The sequence below is a fragment of the Zosterops lateralis genome (genome assembly GCF_965231275.1).
Source record: "Zosterops lateralis genome assembly, chromosome: 6".
Taxonomy (NCBI): domain Eukaryota; kingdom Metazoa; phylum Chordata; class Aves; order Passeriformes; family Zosteropidae; genus Zosterops; species Zosterops lateralis.
In genome coordinates, this window is record NC_139761.1 from 59,266,250 (window position 1) to 59,285,151 (window position 18,902).

Below are 18,902 nucleotides of genomic sequence, written 5' to 3' on the forward strand. Positions count from 1 at the left end.
GTGTCCTACGGATTTTTTGGCGCCTGTTGTAAAGCGCTGCCCCCGCCGTTGGTTTGTGGGTGTTGTTTTTTTTTTTTTTTTTTTTTTTGTTTTTTTTTGTTTTTTTTTTGTTTTTTTTTTGTTTGGTTGGTTTTTTTTTTCTTACTTCCCCCCTCATTTTCTTTGTTTTCTTCTTTTTTTTCTTAATTTCCTTTTCTCTCCCTCCCCTTCCCCACCTTTCCCACTTTCTCTCCTTTCCCCTCCTTTCACCTCCCTTTTTCTCCTTCTCTTTCCTACTTTTCCTACCTTTCCCCCTTTCCTCTTTTTCCCCCTTTCTCCTGTTTTCCCTTCTTCTTCTTTCCCCCTTTCGTCATCTTTCCCCTTTTCTTCCCCCTTCCCCACTTTTTCCTTCCTTCTCCTCTTCCCTCCTTCTCCCCTTCCTGCCTTTTCCCCTTCCATGCCACTTCCCCCTTTTTTTCCCTTCACTCCTCCTGATTCCCCTTTCCACCTCTTTCTCCTCCTTCCCCTCTCCTTTTACTCTTTTTTACAATTCTTACTCTTTTTTTAACCTTTTTTACTCTTTTTACCTTTTCTATTTCCCCACTCTTTTTCATACTTTTTTTCTGCTTTTCCCCCCACTTTTTCTGCTTTTTTTCCTCTCAGACTTCTCACCCCACTTCTCACTGCTGAGCTCAGAAAGGAGCTGTGTCTGTTCTGCCCAAAATCCACATTGTTTTTGCTCTATTTTTGCCGGGCTGCCGCTGGTGGCTGCCAGACTTCGCAGCTTTCCTGTGGCACAAGCAGAGCTGGTTGAGCTCTCCTGCCTGAGGCCGTGCTTTTATTAACAGGTGGGATAATGACACCTCTTCCATCTTTTCCTTGCCTTGGGGCACTTGGTTGCACACAATTCCCGTCCTTAGGTTACAGCTCAAGCAAGGTGTGGTGTTTCAAGGACAAAAACAACACAGGCCACTTTCCCTGCAGCTTTGCTTACCTCTGACAGGACCTGTGGCCACTTTCCAAGGCCAGCCAGGTGTGATCCCCAGCTTTCCCGGTGATAAGGATCTTTTTCCTGTGATTATTTTGCATGAATAAGTGGGAGGATTATTAATCATTTCTGTAGTGGCAGAGGCTGGGCCTAAGCAGGGGAACGAACCCACAGGGTTAACCATAGAATCACACAAGAATTTGGGTGGGAAAGGACCTTAAGCACCATCCAGTTCCAATCTCTTGCTATGCACAGGGAAATCTTCCACTATACCAGGTTTCTTCAAACTCCATCCAACCTGATCTGGAACACTTCCAGGAATGCTGCAGCCACAGCTTCTCTGGGCAACCTGTGCCAGGGCCTCAGCACCCTCACAGGGAAGGATTTTTTCCAATCTAAATCTCTCCTCTTTAGCTTTGTGCCAGGCCGTGCTAGAGCTTTCCTCTGTTTCTGCCTGGTGTAAATGCTGCAGGATGGCTTCAGCCTGTTAAACGATCTTTGCCTGTGGTGTGGGGTGAGGAAAGTCAGAAATGACAGGAATGTTTTGCTAAGACTTGCTAGTTTTATTTAGTTTGGTTCAAAATAGCCCTGTGACAAGGTTCAGACTAAATTACAGCCAGACACCACATTAAGGTGGACCTGAAACTTGTTGCTTGTGATGAGGGAAAAGTTTGCTGAGTTCTTTGAATCTGGGGATTTTAATCCTGTAGGTGTGCCTGGATATGTACAATTTAGGAAGAAATCCTTCCCTGTGAGGGTGCTGAGGCCCTGGCATAGGGTGCCCAGAGACCTGTGGCTGCCCCAGCCCTGGATGTGCCCCAGGCCAGGTTGGATGGGGTTTGAAGCAACCTGGGATAGTGGAAAATGTCTCTGCCCATGACGGGGTTGGAATGGGATGAGCTTTAAGGTCCCTCCCGACCCAAACCATTCCTGGGTTCTACGTTGATTCTATGAAATGACCTGATAAGGAGGTTGGTCTATTTTGGAATTTGCCTGTAGATGGGCAAAGAAGCAAAATCAGCACCCAGAACTCCTCACCTGGATATTTCCCATGGAAAATTGCATCACAGCTTGATGACAAGCCATTGAGAGATGCCTCTAAAATAATCCCTTGCTGCTCTCAGCCTCCAGCAGCACAGCCAGCCAGGCTGTCAGGCTTCAGGCAGTGCTTGTTCCGAGTTTTCTTTGGCTCCTGGGACACAAACCAGCCCCAGCAAAGAGAGGAGAACAGGCTCTGCTCTATGGCCAAGTGGGTGAAAGGCTGCGGTTGCTGCCCGGTGTAGTTTTAGCAGCACAAAGAGCTTGTGTGAGAGATATAAAAGCACCAAGTTTAACCAAAGAGTCACGAGATGTGGGCAAAAAAGGTGAGGAACATGGAAAGGGAACAAAGTATGGGAAGAGGGATGTAGAAGTAGAAGAGTTTTTGCAGGGAGCACATGTAGAAGTGGCCTGTCTGCTCTTCAGCTGAGTCAGGATATCTTACTGGAACAGACTGGAATGGTGGAAAAAGCAGGGAAAATTGGTACCTCGGATATCTTTACACTGTCTCATGCATTGGTTTAGTGTAAAAGAAGTTTCTTTGCCCTGAGGAAAGAGCTTTAAAAATGTAGCAAAAAAACCCCAACAATCTCTGTGTTTGTCTCATCCCTTTGTTGGGTTTCATGTAGGAGGGAAGGTCTGATAAGTTTTTTGGCAAGGTCTGATAAGTTTCTTTTAATCTGGTGTTTAGAAAGGACTAAACCTTGACAGCAGCACATGGAAATGCCCTGTAGCTGTGCTGCAATCCTCGTGGATGCAGGGAAAATCCTCCTTTTTCCCCAGTTTATAGTATGACATCCATCACCTGGTAAGGCCAGGTGGCTCCAAGGCATGTGGTGGGAAAAGGAGGCAGCAGGAGAGAACAGCAAACAAGGGAAAGACATGGAGCAGTTTTCTGAAGGGAAAAAAGGCAGGAACTGAGGATTTGGGGAGAAAAATAGAGTGAAAATCAGATTTAGCTGCAGCTTTAAACTTTTCAATACTTTTAATAGTCTTTTTGATACCTTTTTCCTTTCTGCCAAATTACAATACATGTAAGGAGAGAAAGGACCCCAAGTTTTCCCTGTCTTTCACAAGAGGGAAAGGCTGAAGAGCTCTGAACATAAAAATAAATAATAAATTGAATAATAAATTCAAACATAGTGGGAAAGAGCTGGGCTGGGAATGGGGGGCTGGAGCTTGAAGTGAGGGAACCCAGTGATTAGGTGGGAATGCTGTAGCAGTCCATGTATTTAAAAAAACTCCTACCAAAGATTTCCTTGAAATTTTTTACTCTGGATATTTTTTTACTCTGACATATTCTACTTTTTTCCCAGTCCTGGGAGAGTGGCTGAGAGCTGAGGAACTTACGAGAGAAACAACCAACAAAGGAACAGAAATCCCCATTGTGTGCCCGTGGCTGGCAGGGATTCCACATTCTGCAGTGGATCTTGGGCTGCCCATGGGATTATCAGAGTCAGGGCACAAACTGCTCTGGGGAGCAGAGGAGGGAATCACACTCAGAAAGCAGCAGATGCTGATGCAAGGCAGGAATAAGGAGAGAAATGTTCTGTTCTGATGCTGCTTTGTAAATGATTTCTAGTGAAAATCCTACTGGTATTCCCATGTTATCATCAGATCCTTTCCTTTTTTTCCTTATTCAGGTTTTGCTTTCAAAAGTATAAAACTCTAAACAATCACCACCTTGCTCCCTTGGTTGTTAATCTGAATTTATGACTTCTGAAGGAGAACAGATAAGCTTATTTTTATCTCTTCCCTTACACAGAGCAATTCCTGGGTGCTTTTCCTGTCAAGATGCAAAATCTCAGTCTTTTTTGCAACAGTCAGTTGAGTTATTAGAGCAGAGTGCTGAGCAAATATTCCTTAAGTTACACTGTTTGTATGGAAAAATCAAGAATTTATTGTGGGTATGAATTGTTAGCAACCCAAACAAAGAGTTTAGGCCAAGTTATTCCAATATTCCAGCTCATTCCCAATAATACATCAAGAATAAAGGGAATATTTCCAGTTTCTCCCCCTTCTGCTGGTGTTACACAGATCCTAAGCCTGGTGTAGGAATGGTGTTACAGGGAGCTGTCAGGAGCTTCAGGCTCTTCCCTGGTAGTAACACAATGATTAAATTAGTGGTTTCTTGCTGCATTTGCTTCATCAGTGTGGCTGTTTTAATTGCACTGATGACAGAAGCTTGCAAATCACGCCACCACAATTCCCCTGTGCCTGGAATCTCCAGCTTTTCTTAGGCTGAACCAAGGCCAAGAACTAAGTCTTCTTTTAGACTCTGCCCTTTTAAACTGTTTTTGAGCATTTGTTAGCTTTCCTTTTATTTTTTCCCCCCTGTGGTTTCAGACCTCACCATCCATCATAGTAACTCATTTTCTCTAAAAGGAGAAAAGAAAGGCTGCAATCCTTTCAACCCATCTCCCTCTTTCTCTGATTACTGGTTTGGTCACCAGATGCCCAAATATTTATTGATTCCTCACCACGCAGCTCACTTGGGTATTTTAAAGCATCTTCCAGCCAAAATATGGTAGTGAAAAAAGGAATTTCAATATATTTTCTCCAAATTCTGGTGATCCCCAGTCACCAGATTTCCAGGCAGATCAGAGGAGTGAACCAAAGAGCATCTCTTCCCTCCCCTTGGATTTTTGGTGGTTCCTGGTAGTCTGGGGAGCTGGGTCACAGCATGATGGTGACAGCAGACACGGAGGTGGAAGCAGTGAAGGTAAAACAAGGAATCAGGCCACTGAGGGACAGGGATTGACGCCAGGAATCCCGGCTGGATGCGGGATGCTGCTGAGTCTATAACAGCAGCAATTTTTCTTACCCTGGCAGTTTTCAGGACAAAGGTCCCATTCTTGTCTCTGAGGCAGCCCTTGAGATCCTGAGTGGGGCAAGGGCAGGGGAAACAACCACTGCTGGCAACTGGCAGGACACAGAAACCTTCACGGCTTAGGGCTGGGTGATTCCAGGAGCCTCCATGGCTTGTCTTGAATCATTTGCCAAGGGGAAAACAATCACAGCCAGGGATTTCACGTCAGAAGGAGCTTGGAAGAGAATTCCAAGGGCTATTGAGTAATTTGTCTGGGAAAATGTGTTAATATGGCATTAACAGTCCTTACAGCTGCTGAAACCAGAGAAAGCCCATGAAGGGAACAAGAGTGGATTTTATCAAGTTTAGTGGTGCTTTTAGCCTCTTAAGATCCCTCGAAGCAAGTATCCAAAGGTTTAACTCGTGTAGGAAGATGGAATTTATTTGCTTTTAACAAATAAAGGAAAAAGAAAACTGATCTCTGTGCATTCCCCGTATTTATGCTAAAAGTCAAAAATATCAAATAAATTCAGGATAAATATTCTGTTGTGCAATTGATGATGGGGAAAAACAGAATTTGAAATAATTACTGCACTGTTCCGAATATAATTGTTACATTTTAAAAGATGTTAAATGTCTGTTAATGTTTATTAATAGGAATTGCTGGAAAGGAAGGAAATAAAAACGTTTGATCTGGCCTCTTGGAGGGACAGAATTCCAAGATGTGATGTAGCCATCAGGTGATGCTCAGAACACAAGGGGATGCAGCCTGGTGGCTCTTTGTTTCTATGGTTACCTTGAACTGGAATGGCTGTAACTAGGTCAAATTGGAAGGTGTGAATGGAAACAAAGAAATCCGGGATCAATAAGGAGAGTTGGAGGAGAAGGCTGGTGCTGCTGTGGAAAGGGAGATGAGTATGAGGAGAGGAATTTTAATTTGTAACTCATATGGATGAAGTCCGACCCAGAAGGATTTGGTCTGTTTTAACATCACTCACTCTTACAGTGTTATTCTGCTGTCTGAAGAATCATCTTCAGGGTTTTCATGTGATTTACCTGTGGCAACACCTTCCCTCCCTCTGGCTGCACATCCAGGCATGAGCAGCCTAAAGGAGCCTTAGGAACAGGAAAGGCTGAGGCAGCTGGAAGGAAGAGGCAGAACAGATGGAAGAGAGGGAGGGATCTGCTGAAAAAGGGAAGCAAAATCAAGGGTAGGGAAGATAAGTCATAATCAGACTAGAAATAAGGGGAAACAGGTTGTAAAAATGGTTCAAAAGAAGGAACTTGGGTGTGAGGAAGGGAAACTCCCTGCAAGGACAGAGGAGACACGTGGGGGTCGGTCTCTCTCCCAGGTAACAAGTGACAGACAAGAGGAAACAGCCTCAAGTTGTGCCAGGGGAGGTTTAAGTCGGGTATGAGGGAAAATTGTTTGGTTTTGGCCAGCCCTGGAACAGACTGTCCGGGGCAGTGGTGGAATCAGCTGGGGGGATTTAAAAGCCGCGTGTGTATGTGGCATTTGGAGACGTGTTTCCGTGGTGCCCAGCAACAGGACCAGGAGCAAAGGCTATAAACTAAAGCTCCAGAAGTTTACCTCAACGTGGGGAAGAACTTCTGCACATTGAGGACAGCAGGGCACTGGGACAGGCTGCTCAGGGACCTCAGGAAGGACGTCTGGGAGTCTCTCTGAGGAAGTCTCTCTCTCTGGACTCTCCAAACCCACCCGGATACGATCCCGAGTCACTCGCTCCAGGTGACCCTCCCTTGGCAGGGGGTTAAACTGATTGATCTCCAGAGCTCCTTCTAACCCTGAACGACCCCGTAACTCTGACTGATGGGCTGGGCACTGCTGGGGGGTCTCGCTGCTCTCAGAGCGCTTTTCTAAACAAAACCATTCCGGCCACCCCGAGTTCCCTCCCGCTCCCGTGCCCAGCCCGTGTCCCGGCCGCCCCTCTCCGGCCCCGGGGGCGGGCGCACGGCGAGCGCGGCCCCGTGGGCGGGCGGGCCCCGAGGAGGCGGAGCCGGGCCGAGCCGAGCCGAGCCGAGCCGAGCCGGGTCCGGGGACCAGCCGAGCTCAGCCATGGAGCGCTCGGAGCCCGGCCGGGGAGGGATGCGGCGCTTCACCTGGGAGGAGGTCGGGCAGCGGAACGGGAGGGGGCCGGCGCCGCAGGAGCGCTGGCTGGTGATCGACAGGAAGGTGTACGACATCAGCCACTTCTGCCGGAGACACCCGGGGGGCTCCCGGGTCATCAGCCACTACGCCGGGCAGGACGCCACGGTGAGCGGCAGGGAGGGAGGGAGGGATGGATGGAGGAGGGATGAGCGCGAAGGGGGATCCCTGGGGATGGGAGTGGGACAGGGAGCCGTGTGTGTGGCACGCCTGGATGGATCCCCGGCTGTTCCACACACACTGGGAGTTTGCTCAAGGGAACGCACAGGGCGCACGCTCCGCCAGGAATTGTTTGGGATTGTCGTTACAAGGAAGCGTGGCTGGAGGAATGGCGAAAAACCGCAGCCAGGGAAAAAAAACCAAAACACCAAAACAAGCAAATCCCCTCGGTAATTTTTTGCGCACATCAGAATATGGGATGTGTGGCACACGCGGTGACAGAGTCGTTGTTTGCAGCCCCGGTGTCTTCGCCCTCCCCGAACTTCCCGAACCCAGGATGTGGCACTAGGGCAGAATCTCACCCAAAGTCGTGTTTCAGTCACGAAAAAGAAATGAATCATTGGTGTCTGAGTGCCAGCCGCTGTTGCAGAGAGGAGCAAATGCTGTTGGAGTTGTGTGTGGGGTGCCTTTGCCAGTGGTGTTTCCTTCCTTTGTCTGCTCGTGCCTCTTCAATGGATTTCCCCAGATGCGTGTTTGGACCCAAGGGTGGATTATGGGGAGGGAATCTACCTCTAGGATGGTGTTGGTGGACTGTATTTCAGTCAGGAGGGAACTTGAGATCTCAGCGTGAAGATCCCATTGTTGGAATATCGTTCAGGGCCAAAAAATTTGGCCCTGCAACATTTCAGGAGGGCAGGGGGCACATGTGTGTTTTCAGAGCCCGATCATTGGCACAGGTTGCCCGGAGAAGTGGTGGAGCCTCATCCCTGGAAGTGCTCCAGGCCTGGTTGGGTGGAGCTTGGAGCAACCTGGAAGGTATCCATGGCAGGGGTGAATGAGATGAGCTTTGAAGGGCCTTTCCCACCCCAACATTGTGTGTTTCTATGGGCAGAAAAAGGGTCAGCCCGTGCAGTGAGCAGGTCTGGATGGTGGGATTGCAGCCAGCTGCATTCTTGGGGTGATGATATCAGTGCCACTGCTGGGTGCAGTTGAATTGCTGACCGCTCAGAAACCCCTGCCAAGTTTTATTTCCCAGTGGTTTTGTCCCCGGGGATCAAAAGAACGAGACTGCACAGAACCAGGAGGAAATGCAAAGGAAAGAACTCCCCTGGTTTGCTGTTCTGATTTCTAGAAGGTGCAATCAGCCATCCCCTAATCCCCAGCTGGGATTGCACTCCAGGTTTTACAGCCTCCATGGAAAAGATTGGTCTAAATGTGTGGTACCATCCTCCCCTGCTCTGTGCATATACTCCTCCCCATTTTGCGCCTTTTTCGATGAGAAAATACAAACGTTGGTTCCCCTCTCTTTTTCCTTCCTTTATTCAGTGACCCTGAGCAGGGAGGACACTACAGCTGGCAATCCAGCCAGTTTTTTTAACCCTTTTCCTGACTTATCTTTTAAAAACACATTTTATTTTAAAAGCACACAATGATGACCTAGTAATCATAGTGATAAACAATGCATGTTACAGGAATCTTACAAAGTGATGCCCAGCAAGCAAATATTGTCCCAGAAAATAAAAAAACCCCACATCCTTAGGTTGAGGGAGATTCTAAAAATATGGTAATTTGGGCATCAGGAGAGAAATGTTGAAAAGGGGGTAAATGAGAGATCAGGAATTAGATGCCAGAGTGCCATGTGTACCTACAGGATTTGTAGTTTAAATATAGGGACAGAATCTGTAGTGATAACAGCCACTAGTGGGTTTTTCACCTGGTTGCCATGAAGATTGACACCACATTTAAATAAAAGTAACTGGTTTCCCCAACAGGAATCTTTTGAATGGAATATAAATGGAGCATATCATGGAATAGATTTCTTTTGTTGCCACCTGGATGATGGTTTTTTTTCATCCTGTTCCTCTGCCTGTGTTTCAGGATCCTTTCATTGCTTTTCATCTTGACAAAGCATTGGTAAAGAAGTACATGACGCCCCTCCTGATCGGGGAACTGGCACCAGATCAGCCCAGCTTTGAGCCCAGCAAGAACGTGAGTGTCATAAAACCTTGGTTTTGGGATTGGAATTGTGCTGTTTACTTTCTCTCCCTGTACATAAGATCATAGGATCTCCTGGAATCACTGTTGAGTGAAGCTTAATTTCGCATCATTATTTGTAGTTTTAGCAAAGATTTGTCTCCAGGTGACATAGATTTCCCTGAGAGGGAAAACCATGCTCCTGTTCATGTTCCTGAGGTGTTTTCTGACCAGTGGATGCTTTTGTGTCTCCCCCCAGAAAAAGCTGGTGGAAGATTTCCGTGAGCTCCGTGCAACCGTGGAGAAGATGGGGCTTCTCCAGCCCAACCACACCTTTTTCATCCTCTATCTCTGCCACATCTTGGTGCTGGATATTGCAGCCTGGCTTGTCATCTGGTATTTTGGAGCATCCTTGGTGTCTTTCCTCTTCTCTGCGATGCTTCTGGGCACTGTCCAGGTGAGCAGCTACACGAGATAAGCCCTAGAAAGCCAAATTTGGGGATTAGGGGCTTGTTGCCATAAGCAGGGGACACATCTTATCGTCATGGACTTTTCCAAATTCCACTGGATTCCACTGAAAAGGCAAAACTACACATGATGCTGTGGTAGAGCAGGCTTTGCCTTGCTTTTTCCTCCCCATATTCTATCAAAGGCTTCCTTATTCCAGCCTTCCCCACACGATGAAAGCCGTGTCCTGGTCCTGAGCTCCACAGTGCCAAAACTCCAAGGCAGTGTGCAGGGGCCAAGCCACTATGTTCCCATGGGAACTTGCAGGGAGTTAGAGGAGAGGGCAGAGCAGCTCTCAAAGCCCCAGCTATTCCTCCCCTGGCCAGCTGATCCCCTTGGAATTACAAGTACTTTAAGGAGGCAGCAGCAAGCTGCTCCTTAAAGGAGACTTTGTTGCCGATTTCAGAGCAGTTTTGTGAGGGAATAAATGCTGGTTCTCAGCTCTGTGGCTGTTTTTTTTCCCATGACTTTTTTTCTCTTTCTCGTGGAAACAACTATCCAGGACTAAAAGTCATTAGGCAGAGTCTGGAGTGCACTGGTGTGTGGTGAAAAAGGAGAGTTGGAATTGGGCCCTGGCAGTGGAAGCACTTTTGCTATCCAGGGATACGTTGTGAGGAGCGTGGGAGTGGGAGAAGAAAGCCCTTTTCAAACACAGACCCTTCTGGCAGCTCTTTTTCCCCAGCAGCACTGTTTTGGTTTTTTTTTAATTCCAGGCCCAGGCTGGCTGGCTCCAGCATGATTTTGGACACCTGTCAGTCTTCAGCAAGTCCAGGTGGAACCACTGGGTACACAAGTTTGTCATCGGCCATCTCAAGGTGAGCACTGGCTGTGGGGAGGGGCTGCCAGAGCCCTGCTCTGCAGCGAAAACCAACCCCAGGATGAGGAGAGAACTAAGGGAAGGAGATCCACCTTCTTTAGGGCACTTTCTTCTCATCCATTCCCACAGGGAGCCCCGGCCAGTTGGTGGAATCACCTCCACTTCCAGCACCACGCCAAACCCAACTGCTTCCGGAAGGATCCCGACGTCAACATGCACCCCTTGTTTTTTGCTTTGGGGAAAACCCTCTCTGTGGAGGTGAGACCTGGGGGAAGCTGGGAGGTGACAGCAGTAGGATTCAAATTTGGGAAGCTGCAGAGAGCTTGGAGATTGGACACTAATTAGTTTGATTTTATATAGTGCAACTTTGCCTTCCACTAGTCTCTAATATTCCTCAGTAATATTCCAGCAATTCTGAGATCTCTACATTCTTAAAACTCAAAGTTATTTTTGCAGCATTGGAAGATAAGAACAAAATATTTGCCATGATTACAAGTTCTTATTTCCCTTGATGAGAGACTTTCAGTTTTGTGAAGATCAGAATTACAAGTTGTTCTCTTTTACCAAGATCAGTGTGACTAATTGTAGTGATCTGGGGATGGAAGCAGCAGATGACAAGCTGGGGCTGTCTGGAACTTTTACAATTCCTGATCAAAGAAGCTATTTCAGTGGTCTCAGCCTGGCAGTGGATGTCACAGTGGTTCCCATCTGCAGTCCAGCTCTATTTCTGGTACAGCTCTGCAGTTAATTGAGTGGCTTTAGCATTTGCTGTCCTTAAAAAAAAAAAAAAAAAAAAAAAAGCTATGTAAATTCATAGTGTCAGTTTAAATGCTCTGATTTGCATTGAAATTAAGGAATGGGCTATTGAGAATTAGTTTGAACATGTACAGGGGTATGATGTCATTCCTCAAGGAAGCCAGTGGCTTGATCTGTTATGTCTGCACAGCAAACATTGAGAAATGAGCAGCCTCAGAGGGAACATAATCTGTTCACCCTCATTCCCGTGGACACAGTTTCAAGCCTGGATGCTCATTTCTCTGTTTTCCAGACTAAATGCAAGGAGGTGAGAATTCCACACACTGCCATCTTCATTAACAGTATCGTAACAGTACCACAGCTTGGGGTTTTTTAAATTCTGAAGCTCTGCTTTATCAGCAAACTGTGTGGATTTCTGTTTCAGCATTTCTAGGCAGCTTGTGCCCTGTGTAGGGGCAGAGCTTCCTGTGCAGGTCGCTGTGTATGTGCAAGGTACTGCGCAGCCCCTTCTGCACCCAGGGCAGGGTGAAAACTCATCCAGGCTGAGGTTCCAGGGGGTGGCGGATGCTGGCTCAGTCGGATAGGAAGTTTAGGAGTATGTGCACAGGTGTCTTCATGGCCTGAGTAATTTGTATATTTCAACAGCTTGGTGTGCAAAAGAAGAAATTCATGCCTTACAACCACCAGCACAAGTACTTCTTCATCAGTGAGTAACCTCCCCCTCTGCAGTTCCATGGCCAGCAGTCACTCTGCCCCTTGTTTTCCCATTCCATCCCATCCTGTTGGGATAACTCATGGCCCTGTTTGTCCCCCTAGTTGGTCCCCCAGCGCTGGTGCCCCTTTACTTCCAGTGGTACATCTTCTACTTCGCTGTGCAGCGGAAGCAGTGGGTGGTGAGTCACTCCACAAGGGCCAGGGGGGCTTCTCCTGAGTTTAGGGATGAATTCCAGTGCCAGATTTACTGGGAGTTGTGTGTGTCTGCAGCAAAGGATGTGTGTATAGATTTGGGAATAGTTTTTGCCCAAAGGGGGATCTTCCACAGCCTTTCTCTGTGAAACACTCACTGGGTAACAAAAGATGTTTTCTGCTGTGAGTTTTGGTTTTCTTACTGCTTGGTTCCTCTTTAGATCCAAAGGAAAACTTGGTGCTTTAGAGCATGTTCTGTCTGGTGTTTGCCCTCTGCTGGGCTCATGGAACCAGGATAAATCCTGAGCACAGGGAATGGCTGGAGTCAGGTTGCTTTGGTATGAGGCTGCGGAGAGAAAATTGATCAGTAGAAAATGTTACAGGAGGTTTTAAAGGGAATTATGGTAAATTCAAAAGCCAGAAATTCTTCCTTTTAATGAAATTTTCCCCTGTCCTCTGTACTACAGGACCTGGCCTGGATGCTGTCCTTCTACATCCGATTCTTCCTTACCTACTTGCCCTTCCTGGGGGTGAAGGGTACCCTGGGGCTCCACCTGTTAGTCAGGTATCATCCAACTTACAATTCCAACATTTTCTCTGCCCAGTTTGTGTCAATCCTTTGTGTCAGCTTTTCTCCAGGCCCCTGATTATTTTTCTCATCATTCACTGTTATTCTCTCTCCTGATCCTTTCAGTGGGGTGGTTTCCTGTCAGGCTGCAGGAGGTGGAAGGTTCTGATCTGAACAGATGTTTGGGTTTCCTGGTGTCCATTTTGTCAGGCAACAACCAGCTGGTGTGTGCATAAGTGTTTTCTACTGACTTGTCACATCATGGATGTGTGATCTGTGATGGTCTTTTGTGTTTGCACAGGTTTATAGAAAGCAACTGGTTTGTCTGGATCACACAAATGAATCATATCCCCATGCACATTGATTATGATAAGAATGTGGACTGGTTCTCTACCCAGGTGAGACTTTATTTATGGAGATCTGTGACAGTTCTGGGTGTGCAAAGTCCATCTATCTCAGCCCAGCCACCTCGTGTTGGCTGGAAATGACTCCTGGAGCTGTTGTGTCCAGCCAGAATTCCTGTGGGGATGAGAAATCTGTGTTTGAGGAGAGGCATTGCTAAAATGATACTTAAAACAGGACTATTTTTTTTCTCTCTCAGCTCCAGGCAACCTGCAACGTTCATCAGTCCTTTTTCAATGACTGGTTCAGTGGCCACCTGAACTTCCAGATCGAGCACCAGTGAGTGGAAACAGGGGTTGGGAGTAGTTCCAGAGAGTGCTAATTACACCAGGGCTGAAGAGCCTCCAAGGTCCCTCTATCAGCTGAGGCAGGAACAAAAGATAAAGTGGGTTAATTCTGTGCTCTGTTTGTGGGGGTGGAACAGGAGCTCCAAAAAGAAAATTTCTGGAGCACCAGTGAGCACCAGCACCATTTCAGATCTGAGCTGCATGGCAGAGGAGGAGAATTGCCAGCACAGACCCTGAAGGGACACAGGAGGGACCATTGCAGAGCACCCATGGCTGTGGCACGGGGGGAGCTCGGGGCACTTCCAGGGGCCAGGATTCCTTGTGGTGGTGACGGATGCCATGGAATCACCACCTTCTTTTCCCACAGCCTTTTCCCTACGATGCCACGGCACAACTACTGGAAGGTGGCCCCTCTGGTGAAGTCCCTGTGTGCCAAGCATGGCATTGAGTACCAGTGCAAGCCTCTGCTCACAGCCTTCGCAGACATTGTGCAGTGAGTATTGTCCCGCTGTGCTCCCGAGCCAGGGGTTGTCCAGTGCTGTGCAGTGAAAAGGGGAGGGACAGGGAAGGGGAGGGGCAGCCTCTAAAGGTCCCTTCTGACCCAGATCACCATCTCCTTTGCTTCATCTGTAGAAGGGAATTCTCCCCACGAGGCTCTCAATTGGAACATGGGGTTCATTCCCTTGTTTCTCTCTTGGCAGCTCTTTGAAAGATTCAGGGGAGCTCTGGCTGGATGCTTATCTACATAAATAAGCAGCAGTGGATCCCTGCAGAAGAATTCCCCAGCCTTGCTGCCTCCTGTGGTGATCACCCTGAAGATCCTGCACTGAGGAGAGCTGGCTAAGCCAGAGGTGGGGAGGTGGTGCTGCTTAATTCCATGGATGAATGTAATTAATATGATTTTCCCTTTTTTTGTGTGTGTGGGTTTTTTTTAAGATGTGCTCTTAATTTTTTCTTGTGCTTCTTTCACTCCTCTTCTCTGGGCAAAAGCTGGATGGAGGAGGTTGTGTCCCACCGAGCTGGGTGCAGCTTTAGGACTGGGAACAGGTTCCTTTCCATCTGCTGATCCTTCATTTGCTGAGTATATAGGAGGGAAGCTTCTTATCTAACATAGGCTTTTTGGGGTGGCTCTCGTTGTGAGTGTAGTAAGAAAGTTGGGACAGCATGAAATCCAGGAATGTGGGAGTTAGGGAGATGTGGAAGCTCTAGGGAATGGGGCAGGTTCAGTATTTTCAAATCCCTGTTTGTAATAGGGAGCTCCCAGACCAACTGGTACTTATGTGGGTGAGGAGGTGCAGGCAGCAGTTCTCTAGGAATAGAATCCAGTTAGAGCCCTAATTGGGGTAGGGAAACAGGAAAGAGGAAGTCTTTCCATGTGCCATATTCTGTGGGAATGCTGCCCTCCACATTTCCTCTGGAAGCCTCTGGATTATTTGGCCTGGTGACATTCCATGGAGGATCTGCAAGGGGTTTCCACCATGCCAGACTTCAGAGCATTCTGAAGCCATCACTGAGAGGAGAGAGAGAAACCTGTCCCATCCATACCCAGGATCCCTACAAGAGTGACTAAGGAAGCAAAAGTGTTCCAGGCTGGGTTGGACTGGGCTTGGAGCAGCCTGGTTTAGTAGAATACAATAAACCATGGCAGGGAATGGAATGAGCTGAGCTTTAAGAGCCCTTCCAACCCAAACTGTTTTACAGTGATTCTGTGTGAAGGGTGATCGTAGTCACTCTGTGACTGCCTGGAGCTTTGGACTTTTTTGAACCTCTGGGTGGTTTGTTAAAGGAAGAGAATTCCTGACTCCTGGCCCATGGAGAGAGGCATTCCCACCTGAGCATCAGACAAATCTAAGGAAGTTAGAAAGGTGATGGGGGTCAGACTTCTGTTTAAAAGTGTTTAACCTTTCATTCAGCTGCATATCCACAAACACACCTCAGCCAGAACATTGCTGGTCTCCCTCTCTTGGATGATGTACCTTCCAAACACACCCCAGCCCTTTGGGATTTACTAAATAGTATTACTGCCTTTCCTGAGGTCTTTTAGCTTACTGCCCCAATGTTACAGATGCCAAACCAGGATGTAGCACCTGCCACATCACTAAGGAAGATGCTCCATCACCCTGGTCCTCCAGGGACTGGTGGATTACAATCCAGGAGGGGTGGGTTGATTTTGAGGAGTTTTTTCTCCAATCAACATCCAAAATGAGGATGAGGTGCTGAGGGAATGGAAAATATACATCTTCTCAGGCCAAGAGTGTTTTTAAGCACAGGATAAAATTGTAACGGGAATAATAATACAATCATTAAATACCTGTTGATTAAGACCATAAAGAAAGTGGGCCTTAGTTCCTGTTTTACCTTGGATTTTTTTTCCTGCTCCATTTATTTCCCTCTTATTACAACTGTGGATGGAGGAAAGTCTATTAATAAAATTCCTTATCTTACCAATTTCTGCTGTCATCAGAGTAAAATACATCTGTGCAAGAGTCTTTGCACTGTAAAAGGTGGAACAAATGCCTGTCCACAGCTACAGAGAGTGAACTGTCATAAAACCACTTTGTCCAGAATGTGCTTCCCCTGTGTTTTCTCTCTGCCACAATAAAGAGGAGACAATAAAGCAGATGCCTGGATAACCAGGAAAGATAACACAGATGAGCATATTCACAATCCTGAAGGGTAAGACTGGAAGGGGACCTGACTCAGCATAACCTGATATGAACGTGCTGAGTTTTCTGGAAGTTTTCCAGGCTCGAGAAGAGTTCTCCAGAGTGTTTTCCAGGCTCAAGAAATACACTGAAATACACGACCTTGGGAGAACACCGGCCACAACTTTGCCATCTAGTGGAAACCCTTTAGCCTTAAAAATGTCACCTGAACATTGTGGAATAGCCACAGGGTGGCAGTCGGACATCAGAAGGGGAGGAGGACACCCAAGAGGATCAGAAGGGAAGGATCAGATCATGAGAGAGGCCTGGCAAAGGTGTGGAGTGACAGGACAAGGGGGAACGGCTTGAAACTGAAAGAAGGGAGGTTTAGATGGGATACTGGGAAGAAATCTTTCTCTGTGAGGGTGGTGAGGCCCTGGCACAGGTTGCCCAGAGAAGCTGTGTGGATGTTCCTGGATCCCTGGAAGTGTCCAAGCCTGGGTTGGACTGGGCTTGGAGCAACCTGGGATAGTGGAAGCTGTCCCTGCCCGTGGCAGGGAGAGGAGGATATTGTTCCTGAAGATGTCAGAGGTTCTAAGGCTTTGAAGATTATCCAGTTAAGTGGAATATCATTGGACAAAGAGGTGGCTCCAGTCTGGAATAAATGACTTTTTCCAAATCAGGAAGGAATATTTTCAGCAAGGGAGCAGCTGGAATTATGAGAATGTCAGGGTGATGTTCCTACAGTAAGAGGTGATGGGGCAACTGAAAGAGGAAAACACTGTAGTTTTCCCCTTCCCAACATTCACACATTTGGATTTGTTAATGGTGCAGATTTGCAGTCCTAGCCCAACTTGTGGATGTGTTTGCATCTGTGATCCCAAATTCCCGAAGAGGGGAATGGTGTTCTTTATGGAATTCCCCCCACCTTTAGAAAAGCAGGGGAAATCAAGATGACTGTAGATCTTCACAGGATAGATGATAAATGCAGCTGAGTTGCTCATAAATGGGAGGATTTGCTGCTTCCCAAGATTCTTTTATAAGGAATATAAAGAGCTGTCCTAACAGGTCGGGTGTAGAAGACAAGTGCAGTGCAACTCTGCTTATGGGTGGGAAAGGAATATGATTATGCTGGAAGAGATTATTTCTCTGGGATTTGCACCTCCTGCAGGGACTGGTATTAACTGTTCTGGAAATGGGGAGGAATTTCCACCAAGAGTAGTTTTGAAACAGCAATAAGAAATGATACACCCATGACAGTTTATATGAAATGCTGGTTCTGATGGTGCCCCTTAGGCAAAATTTCCAAAGGTCTGACTGGTCCATAGTAATCTCTCTTGGCTTTGCTCACAAGAACCAGCTTGACTTTTTGATTTTTGCAGCTCATCATTTAGGCTCTTGCCAGTTTGGTGATTTTTTTTGTGAGACAATAAAATTGTCAGCATTCCCTGAGCCAAGTAAAAGAAGAGGCAGTGCCTTGATCATAAAATGAGAAGTTTTAGAGCAAAGAATACTTCAATCTGTCAGTAATAAAGAAATATTCAACAGCTGAAGTATGGATCAATACCAGTTCAAGATACATGTAAGTGCAAATCCTTAGTACCAGAGTTAATTAGCCCAATTAGCAGGAGCAGTGCTAGATTGTCCTCTAAGGGTAATATAAAAATTCAAGAATAACTCCTTTTTATAGATGATAATTCCTTGTATAACGTTTGCTTTGACTCAGGAAGGGATCAGGGCAGGCCTGTGGGCAGTATTATCCTAATTAGGTCACCTCCTGCATAACAGACCTTTTTCAGATGAGCACTAACCCATCCTGTAGCTGCAGACCAAGATAGAATGATAACTACTTCTGGCAAGGAGGGATGCCAATGTTCTAACGAGTGAGCCTGAATTCCTTTCCAGGATCATCTCCCAATCAGTTAGGGAAAAGAAACAAGGTGAGGTAACCAATGCTGGGTGTTGCCCAAGTACAATAAAAGGTGAGTGGAGACGCTGCAATGAGCTCAGGTTTTGACATTTTCTTTGTTTTGTTCCCTCTTCTCCCCTCATCCAAGGGGAAGATCAGAAACGTGCGGGACTAGAAAGCCAAAGGTGTCTCTGTCTTCAGCAAATACCCCAAAGTTACCAAAATAAGGAAGTATAAAACGATGGGACTTAGATCTCTAGCAAAGAGGGGAGAAACAAACTCATGAGAGCTTTTTTGAGGGATAAGGAACAACCTGTGAGGCAGACTGGGAATAGGAAGAATAATGAAAAGGTCATGAAACTAAAAGTAGGAGCTGCTCTACCTATAGCAATTTAGTAATTGGTAGAGTGCCGAGGAAAAATTAAATTTTATGAAAGAAGTAGCAAAATATGACCACTATGAGTCATGGTGCCCTTGCTGGGAGGGGAGGATGTAGAAGTTGAAGGATGAGGGACATCTCTGAGGCAAAATGTTTACATTATACCCCGAGATATGTGGCTGAGGAAGGACAGGAGCAGATGGTGAAGGCCAGGGAAGGAATTATAGCCAAACACTGGCTGTGCCACGTTTATTGCAGAGGTTGGAAGGCAGCCCAAGGCCCCCAGGAAAGCCCCATGGAGGAAGGTGCTCTGTGTGTAAAACACCATGGGTGTTTTAATCCTGGCTCAGGCCACTTTGTTCCTAATTAGGGTTGCACAAACCACGTATTAAAACAAACTTCAGAGCACGGGCACCTTTTGTGGAATTTTTTTTTTTTTTCTGTGGATGCCCAATTTCAGTCAGCCAGAGCATTCAGAAATTTGTGAGCAGTGGGCGCCCTGCACAAGGCACAGAAAATGTGACAAAAATGCTGCCTGGTCTGAAAAAACCAACCCAAATATGCAACAGTGAGAAAACAAAATGGGTTTGTTACAGGCATTTAACAGTTTTG

The 18,902-nt window shown here is 46.8% G+C and overlaps 1 protein-coding gene across 1 annotated transcript; it reads left to right on the forward strand.

Annotated features, from left to right (window-relative positions):
* Positions 1-6,849: 6,849 nt before the first annotated feature.
* Positions 6,850-14,268, forward strand: LOC310910238 (acyl-CoA (8-3)-desaturase-like). Its single transcript, XM_083862688.1, has 12 exons — positions 6,850-7,089; positions 9,019-9,129; positions 9,374-9,571; positions 10,335-10,436; positions 10,568-10,696; positions 11,840-11,900; positions 12,011-12,087; positions 12,568-12,665; positions 12,970-13,066; positions 13,270-13,349; positions 13,725-13,850; positions 14,059-14,268. The coding sequence occupies exons 1-12, from the start codon at positions 6,892-6,894 to the stop codon at positions 14,108-14,110; spliced, it is 1,329 nt and encodes a 442-aa protein (XP_083718814.1). The 5' UTR covers positions 6,850-6,891; the 3' UTR covers positions 14,111-14,268.
* The last annotated feature ends 4,634 nt before the right edge of the window (positions 14,269-18,902 follow it).